The following is a 10975-nucleotide window of genomic DNA, read 5'->3' on the forward strand; positions in this document are numbered from 1 at the left end:
AGTAACAGCACTGAGTACTAAAAAGCTTTTAAATAACCTAAAAGCTGACGTCATGCTTCAAATTCTGTTAACAATGAAAGAAAAAAGGAGTCAGATGCCTCACATGGCCCAGACTAAAAGCTCTTCCTTATGGGGACAGAAGTGGAAGAGTGGATGAGAAAGGAATGCATTACGTCTGCATGGCATGTGTAAACAACCAGAAAGCCAATATGCCTTTAGTCTCACAACACATACACACTTAGACATACAAGCTGACAGCTCTGAGCAACTGTCTTTCTGGTTTTTTTTTTAGCCATGTGTCCCCTGTTAACTCTGCTGTCTACTGAAGCTCAAACTCTCAAGTAAACCCCCTCCCCCCCATTGCTGAGTGTGCAGTTTTGCAGATATTAACACCAGATCTTGTGTGAGTTCCTGCTCAAACATGCGTGGAGGCAAAAGGTTGGTCCCTATTCCCAGAAAGTAGCTCGTAAAGAATTAGAAACAGTCATGCAGTAATTTTAGGTTGCTCCTGTGCTCCTCCCCTGTAACACAGCTTTATTTCCACAGCTTGACGTCAGTCGGTCAACGCCGTCCGCAGCTGGCAGCCTGCAAGACGACCTGTTGGGCAGCTGCGAAGAGGCCCCTGTGACACTTGGAGACACGATGGGTAATCAGAAGTTCTGTTAAAGATTTGAACTAATAAAAAAAGGGGGGCCATCCTCTGAAAAAGCACAAGAGCTGCAAGATGTTGTGGATGTGCTTGGTCAAACAGGCTGAATTACACTTCTATTTCTACTGGGAGGTTTCTTTTTAGAGAGGGTGTTATATAAACAGACTGCACTTCTACAACATCTTACATCAGAGAGTCCAGGACTTGTTGAAGCATACAGTCCCGAGGCAGCATCTAAAAGCCTCGGCATCCTCTGCTGGTTGAGTCGCGAATAAAGAGAATTATACAACTGAACTTTAATCAAGGAAGCAAAGTCTCAGTCTGGATCTGGAGGTTTTGCCGCAGTTATAGCCAGACAGGGATTAGTAGTAAGAGTATAAACATTTCCTTATGAGCCAATGTTTGGTTACTCGAGGATTTTCTCCCTCCATCTCTTTTTGACAGGGAAGGAATGTGACGGGAGAAAATCTGTACTAATACCAGGAAACAGGAATACAAGGAAAAGTTCTGCATTGAAAATGTTACTTCACTAAAAGTATGTTTATGATTATTTTCATTATGGATTAATCTGCTCATTATTTTACTTAATTAATCGATTGATTGGTTGGTTATTATGTAAATCTGAAAAAAGTGAGAAAGGACACATTCACAATGTTTATTTAACATTTAAAATAGAAAAAAATGTCCACAATTAATTCTAAATGATTAAAAACTATAATTAATTATATTATTATTTATTATTATTTATTATTATTATTATTTATTATTATTATTATTATTTATTATTATTTATTATTATTATTATTATTATTATTATTTATTATTATTTATTATTTATTATATAAGTTTGTTTATATATTTAAAAATGTAATTTGTTAAGCAACACTGTCAAATAATTGTAGTAAATTAAAACGTACAATATTTCCCTTTAGTATTTGCATAAAATATAAACACACAAGTAAAGTACAAGTACCTCAAATGTGTACTTAAGTGCAGTACTTGAGTAAATGTACTTAGTAAATTAAAATGTATTCTGAATTCAGAACGTAAACTTTCGTTTTCATTTTTAACATCTGAGCGCTGTGTGTGAAATCAAAAAGGCAAAATAAAACCACTTCCATGTCACATCAGATATATTCATCTGCTTTTCAGGGTCCAGTAAATGTGTTCCAGTTTTCAGGACATGCTGTAGGATTAAATAAAATGTCTTGTCAGTCAAACTAAAGTCTCTGTGGGAAACTACACAAACTAAACTTACTGTTATAATCCACTAGATGGCAACATGACCTTAATGTAGTCAACTGTCCGCGTGAGACACTTCACACACAAGTGTGCTGGAAAAGTTCCTGTTATGTTTCTGTGTTTTCTGATTTTGTGTAATCTGTGTGAAACTATTATTTTTTATTTAATTGGCACAAATGTCTATTTTGGACAAATCTCCCTAGAAACAAAGTTTTTTATATTATTTGAAAATAAAAGAATATATATACATCAGCTGCGTTTTTGTTTCAGCTTCAATAACAGCAAAGATGTATTTTTTAAATTATTATTATTATAACTAATATTATTATTATTATTATTATTATTATAATAATAATAATAATAACTTTAAAAAATGCATAAAAACTAGGCATTATGCGTCGGCTGTATAGATTGAAGGCCAAGGAAATGTGGTAATTATGGGGTTTTGCGTGACATTAAAGGAGTTTATATTTATATATATATATATTTATATATTTATATATTAAGTATTCGTACTTATTACACATTCTGAACTCTTCATGCCTGATTCTGATATTCTGTAGTGTAAATATGTGATGAAGATTTGACGTGTTTTAGCCGAAAAACCAAAGAAAATATATATTTAAAAGGATTAAGCAGATCATTTCTACCACCCACGACCAACAGGATGGAATATTTGAACACCTATATGTCAGCCATGACACGTGACAAACCCCTCTGATGATGAAGCCCATGTGATACAGTCAAAAACTTTGAGTAAGTGGACTTTGAGTTTATATTGGTTTTGGTCAACTGATGTCACATCGACTATTTTTGAGCTATATTGTAGAGAGATGACATTTACAGAAGATCTCATTTGAAAGTTGAAAGTAAAATAAATAAATAAAATATATCGGCATGCACGACGATATCGGCACGTGCTCGTGCAGTTACAGGCTTTAAAAGGAAATATCGACATCGCCCAGTAATACACATTTGATCCATTATGACAGGCCTTTAAGTTACATACAAATAAATATGGCTTGTTTTACATGTAACCTAAGTTGAAGTATTTTTTTTTTAATTAATCGGGAAATATCGGCTAATTGGATATCGGCAAAAATCCAATATCCTGCATTCCCAAAAACGTGTTATTTAAAACATATTTTTTAAACCTTTTAAAACATAATTTGAAAAGAAATACATTGTAAATAAGCTAGAAATACGTTTTGTAAATGTGTTAATTAGAAATTCGGACTCATGACCTCCGGATGAAACCCTTATTAAGGCCCTGCTAGTCCCCAAACATGATGACAAACCTCTGAACTGATTATTGTGTAGCCTAATAATAGTCCATGTACAATTATTATATGAAAACAGATTTCTAAATTACATTTTTTAAAGTCCTGGTGCTAGTTTAGCCCACTCTCTTTGCCACTCCTGTGGTGTTGTTTGTAAATAGGCCCGGGTCGACATGCAATTGATCCCTCTTGTTGTGGCTGTCACTGACTGTGTCCTGCAGTTACTGTCATTCACACTTAAAGAGAGATGAGTGAAGGGAGTGTTTGTGTGTTTACGGAGCTGATACCCTCCTCCTCCTCCTCCTCCTCCTCCCCTCCTCCTCTCCCTCCACCTGGCCCGGCGGCTGTAACACCCGGACCGTGGCTCTGCTTGAAAACAAATTGCAGCGGCGGCTCCGGTTACCGGGCCCCGATCGATGCGCTGCAAGGTGTCGCATTGCTCGGAGGCTCGAGTATCGATGCATGGCCGATCGCTATCATAATCACACTTCCCCCCTCTTATCGCTTACCTACTGAATAAAACATCGGCCTTCCTGCTCATGGATCGCTCACCCCAGGAAAAAAAAAAATTCTGGAGGAAAAGAGACTTCTTGAAGTGTCTTTGAGATGAGTGAAGTAACATGAGAAAAGCGCACGATGATACCCAACAATTGCGGTCCCCAAAGTTGTTTTTATCTCGGGCATCTCCAAATAGACCCAGCAGCTATTTGACAGCGCTTTGGTCCAGGATGCTGCAGCTATGAGGGGAATTATTTTGAGATGTGATTTCATCCAAAATAACCTGCAGATAGATTCACTTTACTTTAATTAAACAGCCTCTCAAAGTGAAATGATATGACCCCTCATCCATTGGACATCCTTAAAACAACTCATGCTCAAGTGTTTTCAATAAAATCAATATCACAAATTACCCTGCGGGGGGGCTTTACAATCTATACAGTTTATGACATCCTCTGTCCTTTTGGGTTGTGTGGCCCGATACAGAATCACTATAGGCTTGGTGGCCACCATGCAAACCCTACACGCAGCTGCTCAATTGGCTTGATATGCTTTAGCAACAAACAAATAAAAAAAGACAAAGGCCCATCTGGATAAATGCAGGACCTGATAGGAAAGTAGATGAGGTCTTGCACCACCAGTCACGGCCTTATATTTTGTAATTCAGCATAATTAGGTGGCTTCATGTATCCCGAAGGCCCATGGACACATGCTACAGTATATACTGTATATGTAGAGAGTTATTTCATTGTTGCATTGACTGTAGGTACAGTGTTTATTTACCCTACGAGTCAGAAATGTAGCCTAATGGATCACTTTTCATGAGTTTGGCTTCGGCACAAAAGTCAAATTCAGCCACACATTTCCAAATACCTCCAGCTCGAGTGCCACAGTAACGTGCAGGTTTAAAGGGCACAGTGCTCTCCTCTTCCTTATTTCTACACACTTGTATTTTCATGGGAGCTACCACTGAATTGTTTTAGTTTAATTTTGCGCATATGGTCACAGTTATTTATACCAGTTAAGATTTAGAGTCCACACAATTTGATGCTTTCTGCATTCAGACAAAAAAGCATCATGCCAATCTGAATTTCCTGTGAGATCAGAGTGCTGCTGGGACGTATACTTTCCTGGAAACCCTCTACTGGAACCCTTATATAAATCATTACGTGTATATTAATCCCAAAGTGTATCTGAGGCTCTTTACTCGGCTCGATGACTATAAATTGTGACACATTAACTGATTAATTTGTACTAAAAGTCTTGTTAATCTCATAAAATGTGTTAACTGTATGTTGAACATCTGCACCAAATATAAAGATTTGAGAAGATGTGATTAAAATGTGTCTCCTCATCGAATTACAGAATCTTAGCATGTTTCCCTGATGTCTCTTCTTTCCACGTCTGAACTAAAGGCGATCACATCACAGCTGGAGCACATCTGTCTAACATCTGACACATTTAAAGGTGGCTAAATGTTACTACTGCAAGCAGCCACTGTGGGTCTGGTGACGTTACAGTTACTGTCCCCCCTACACATTGACACCTTCATTAGCCCATTTTATCATACATACACTTGGCTAACATTAACATCTCTTCAATGCATTATTCTTTTTATTGAAAGTGCAAAAAGAACATTAGATTTACCTCAATATTTAAGCTATAAAAGAATAAGCAGTGGCCACAGGACCCGGAGCAGCTGCTGTGTTTCCTTACACCCAGGCCTGGCAGCGCAACACAAACTTTTCCGGCCTCTGCAACATGATCTCCTCAAACTTTCGGTAAAAGTCAAGATTTGCCTGCAGCAGGAGTGCAATAGGAACCATAACATTAGTGATAATAAAGCAGGTTTCATCTGAGAGCCGTAAATCAGTGAGGACTTGTAGCCCACCACAGGTGCTGCCCTGAGGCAGACCGAGGTCAACAGTAGAGAGGCACGATACATTAAGTGTACATTTATTACAACAGGAAGGAACGTGTAGGCACAGTGGAAGTAGATTTTATTAAGGGAATATAAGACACAAGAATTATATAATATATTCTAATTCTAAAGCCTACAGCTAAACCAAAGGGGATTTAACACCGATTCAGAAATCGATGTGATTCAGCATCTCCCAAAATTCGAAAAAACAGACACGCTTTTTATTTACTCACACGATCAACACTAAATCGGAGAACACTAAAGAGCGAGAGGTACCAACTGTTCGAGGGAAGTAAGTTGAGACTGGCTGTTAAGCTATTAAGACAATTAACAAAGTGGTCAGGAGGGGCTGAGCGCCGGAGGGGAACAGCCTGAAGTGGCAGCGAGATGAGGGTGTGAAGTGACAGTCAGCACATCTGGTCTCATCAATAATGCAGCGGGCCTTTAAACGGCAGTTTGTCGCATATTGAGCGCTGCCGACTGAAATCAAGCCCGACACCTAAGATGCTGTCAGGGGAGAGCGAAAGGGTGACAGCGGGAGGAGGAGGGGAAGGATACCCGGGGTTAAAAAGAACAATACGCCTGCAATAGAGATAAAAAAGATAGAATCGAAACATACAACTGGTTTAATATAATCTCCCAGATATTAAGTAATCATTAAATAAATAATGTGGTCAAAGCGGAGAGAAACGTGGAAGCTTAAAGCAATAAATACCTTCACAACACTTGAATCTATTCATCACTTTTATTATTAAAATGAAAAATACAGAGGACTTCTGTTGACAACACAAAACCAGCTATTCTTGTGACTAAATGGCTTCCAAAAAAAAGTAAAGGCATCATTTTGACACTATGTATCTTAACAAATAGAGACTGCAGTGATCAAACAACAAAACAAACAGGTTTCCGTTAATGACAGTCCACCGCCTTCAAATCATTCAACAAAAAGGGTGAGAAAAACATCTGTGACCGATTCAGCTCGACGCCTGTAAAGAGTTCATTTCCCCGTGATCAGAGGGTTCCTCAGCACGATGATGACAGAGTCCCCTCTGAGGAACATTTTAGAAATGTAGCGGTCCTTATTCACCGGCTTAGACTTCTTCTTTCCTTTTCCGCTCTTGGGAACTTCTGTCCACATCTCCTTCACGTTCTCCAAGACCATGTTGCAGTGCCTGAAATGAAACATAGCATCACTAAGGGAACACAAACCCTGAAGGGATTCATTCTGTCGCACGAGCCATGTACAGATAATCTACCGTCCTGCACAGATTAAAGAATTATAATACCTTAATCTGAAGTAATTTAAAGTTTAAATACAGACAGTGCAACGTTAATATTCTGTTCACCATATCATCATCACGGTAGAGCTTTTTAATATTGTTTTCACGGCACAGCAACGTACACAGCTCAGTGTCTGTGAGGACAATTCTCTCACTTTGACAGATGTCTCGTGTGTTTTTTGCAGGTCGTTGTTAAGTATCATCGTCTGGTGCTGTAAACGCTGCAACATGACCTTCTGTAGGCTGTGATACTATCCCGCGGAACTGTCACACCCCCTCGACAGCCTCTCATATTAGTCTCAGACTTTTTATTTGTCTAGTTTCAGACAATAACTATTAACAAATAATAATATTTTGCACTTTGGTAACATTTCTATGCTCATGAACGAGTGGCATTCACCAGGCTGAAACGTGAAAAGTGAAGAGTTTGGTGAATCACACTTGAGAGTTAAAGATACGAATATATACACGTCTTGGATTAAATTTAAAATAAAATATCTTGGATTAAACTAAAATGTAAAAAAATAAAATATGGCATCGGTGTGCATCAATTGAATGAAAATGTGTTATTGTATAAAGAACATTGTGATGTTGCACCTGTGTTAATGCAAAGATGGTGTATTTTTTATTAAGGGCCATCAGTTTGTTTCTTTATCCTAACCATAGGATTTCTAAATTGTAATAATTATGCATTATTAATTATCCAATTTCGATGGTAATATGTAAATGTGTTTGCGTTTGCAAGCGGAACAGCCTGCCCGTCTGCATCATACACAAATCTTTAAGGATGAAGCTGTAGGAAGAAAATACATCTAACATGTTTGAAAATGACGTGTAAAAATACATTTTATAGCCTTCCAAAAATACTATTTTAAGTTGTATGGGGGATCTTTGAGACATCATTTGTTATAAACATAGTTATATCATAGCAGGTAAAGCTCACTAGTGGAAAGTAAGCGTCTAAAGTATCGTAACAGCAGCCCAATGAAATATATCAGTGAAAAAACTATTTTATAAAACTAAAAGTAATAACACAACGGTGAAATGTTACAAACCTATTTGATTTAATTAAGCATCAATGGCATTATCTTCTCAAACCTGTAAAGCGATAAGTCAGTGACGGAGCTCAGTACCTGTCGAAAGCTTTGACTCTTCCGAGCAGCTTCTTGTTGTTGCGACAGTTGATGAGGACCTGCGTGTTGTTCTTGACGGACTGGGTGAGCACCGACAGAGGGCCGGTGTTAAACTCCTCTTCCTCTCGTTTCTGGAGCTCCTCAGGAGTCATCTCTGACTTGGGCTTCGTTAACAGACTCCTGGAAAAACAACACATAAAATATCAATTAAAATGTTGATAATAATTAAATAAATATGATCAGAATTGCATTATTATGCTGAAACTGTTTTTTTCTTTCTGATATTAATACAAATAGGCTGTATATTGAAATAGTGGTAGGATTAATACCCTATTGCTTCAGCCTAAACCTTTACAGTTTGATTATATACAAAACAAAATAAGGTTTACTATCAAATAAAGAGAAAATAATGTGTTACCCCAGGAGGCAAGCTATCTAACAAATGTAAAGGACGATCACCAGTAACATGTGAATTTAAACACAAATAAAACGGTTAATTTTACATTTATTATCAGGAGATTCAAACTCCATTTTCCCCCAATAAAATGTAATTGACAGGAACAACAGGTGTACAGAAAAATACAACTAAATCACACGTGTAAACATTGTCTTTTCTTTTTTAAGTATGTGTTTACCCTTGGCAGATGATTTTAACTTCCGTCCGAAAACACACACAAAGTAAAACAATTTAACTAACACAAAGTCATGTAAACTTAAATGTTCATTAGTTGTATGAAATTAGTTTTTAATTTGAAGGCATTAATTCCCGTGGTTTTAAATACTGATATATTGCATTACCGTTTTTGTTGTGTACATTTTATTATAATCAGTCATTTTGAAACATGTTAAATACATAACAATTGTGCATCATTACAAAGGATATGGCTCTAGCATTAAAACCAATACATGTTACTTATTTTTTATTTAAAATATATATTACAAGCTGTAACAAAGTAACTTGTAACAACGCATGCTCAAACACTGTAGTGCTCGATATTAGCATTAAGCTAACTAGCGTACATCTACGCTATTGTGTGACTTCTGATACGTATTTTTTCAATTTTGAACCTCAGTAGTTTTAAAAAGACTGAATTAAGCATTTCGTTTTTAGATCGTTTAGTAACGGTGTTCAAACACAGCTGGGCTGAAGAATATATAGCAGCAAAAATACATTTAAAAAAGGGGTTTATTAACTCCAGCTAACCGGCCTTGGCTCCCTAGAATGCTAACCGTGTTAGCATTGTAACTGTTAGCTTCTGGCTGCAGCGAGTTCAGGCTCTGAGACCGGAAATGACCACTCTGCCAAAGACTGATTGCACATTATAGATACTTACATGGTTGCTGAATTATAAAAACAGTGTTTTCAGATCGCTTGTCAACACCGGGTGCCTTCGTATCCGCAACGATTCTGCGAGACTAGCGTGGGTATAGCTACTTCCGGTTCAACGAGTACGCGCTTTAAAATGTTGCAATAACTTCCGGGTTATTAGCATTGAAAGAAATACATCAAACAAACATTCGCTTAAACACTTTCTTACTGTACAATTTTTTAGATAGGTTCCTATTACTTTAGTACTTAGTATTTTATGCTACGTTATACTTATTATTACAATTATTTTATACCATAACACTATATTTTGCAGCATAATGTGTAACATATTTTTACTATTAGTACTTGAATTATATTTCTCTGATAATACTTACAGTATCTTATTTGCAATTTTGAATGCAATCTTACTTATTTAAAGGAGTACAGTTTATTTTTCTCTGAATACTCATTAGATCACTACATGCTGGTGATAAGATGGAGGCGGTGCTATGAAGAATTTGGTTGTAGGTAAAGATGAGACCAAAGAGGAAGAGAAGAAGTGGTCTTCTTATTTAAAAAAATATTATTATGATTAAAATGTTATGATAGTTATGGTGACGATGATCATTATTATTATGCTGTTTCAGGGTGTGGTATTCAAACCTTATATAAAGTAGCCTACATGAACCACAAAGGTCCTTTCTGTTGGTGACAGGAAAAGAGATGGCAGAGGGAGCAGCCAAAGTTACACCGCAGACCCAAACAGATAAGTCTTTGTTTTGCTCTTTAACACAACAAGAACCAGGGGGAAGTGTGTGTATGTGTGTGTGTGTGTGTGTGTGTGTGTGTGTGTGTGTGTGTGTGTGTGTGTGTGTGTGTGTGTGTGTGTGTGTGTGTGTGTGTGAGAGAGAGAGAGACGAGGATGTAGGCTACATTATCTACATAGCAGCAATGAGACATTGAGAGATTGGCTTTCTGGCAAGAGACAGACAGACGCCTGGGGGTGTACAACCCACCCACCTTATTTCAAAGGGTGGCAGATCTACCTGTGGAAGCCACTTGCTGCAGATAATGGCAGCCTCTGTGCTGTTGAGAGAGGCAAGTGTGTGGGATTGATTTCCAGAGCTATATCTTTATAAAGCACACCTAGCTACAACTTAAATTGTGGATCAGTGGGTCTGTAAAGTGAGCTCAATAGCCTACATGGGACTGCAGTGATCTGAAAACACTTTTGCAGTTGACCAATTAGAAGAGCAGAGATTAAAACATAGACAGTAAATCAAATGGGCGAGAAGAAAATACTTTATTACTATTTCTCTAAAACAACAGAATAATGTGTGAGATTACATTTTAAATGCACTTCATTCGTATGATTATGGCCAAATGCATAGCGTTCTTTAGGGACTGTACAGAAGCTATTGGACTGCAGAGGGAAACTGAATCTTATGTTTGGTTTATAAAAAACAGAAATGCATTGGACACGCATGATGCTGGATATTATATTTCAGGTGACACATTGTACGATGTTGCTTTTGTTTATGATGCAAAATAGGGATGGTTGGAGCTGCTGTGCATTCTGTGGAGACGTTCAATCACTAATAACGGTGAAGGTCTCTACTTCTTCTACTTAAACAGTGCCACCATGTGCAACGATGAGAAAGCA

At 37.4% G+C, this 10975-nt stretch overlaps 1 protein-coding gene across 2 annotated transcripts; it reads right to left on the bottom strand.

Moving 5' to 3' along the window:
- Positions 1–6316: 6316 nt before the first annotated feature.
- snrpd2 (small nuclear ribonucleoprotein D2 polypeptide) lies at positions 6317–9471 on the bottom strand. Of its 2 annotated transcripts, XM_029446350.1 has the most exons (3): positions 9338–9471; positions 8004–8183; positions 6317–6762 (listed from the first exon to the last, which is right to left on the bottom strand). In XM_029446350.1, coding segments are annotated over exons 1-3 (357 nt in total). In that variant the 5' UTR covers positions 9340–9471; the 3' UTR covers positions 6317–6587. The 2 variants fall into 2 exon arrangements, with proteins under 2 accessions (XP_029302210.1, XP_029302209.1); XM_029446349.1 differs by lacking the exon at positions 9338–9471 and having other exon boundaries at positions 8004–8200.
- Positions 9472–10975: the final 1504 nt, after the last annotated feature.

Source organism: Cottoperca gobio, chromosome 13 (genome assembly GCF_900634415.1).
Source record: "Cottoperca gobio chromosome 13, fCotGob3.1, whole genome shotgun sequence".
NCBI lineage: Eukaryota > Metazoa > Chordata > Actinopteri > Perciformes > Bovichtidae > Cottoperca > Cottoperca gobio.

Bases quoted from the DNA above. Each gene is read 5' to 3' on its own strand.
- snrpd2 (XM_029446349.1), bottom strand. From the start codon at position 8,200: ATGTGTTGTTTTTCCAGGAGTCTGTTAACGAAGCCCAAGTCAGAGATG. The intron at 6,763-8,003 runs GTACTGAGCTCC...GTTTCATTTCAG, and splicing joins AGAGTCAAAGCTTTCGACAG to GCACTGCAACATGGTCTTGG.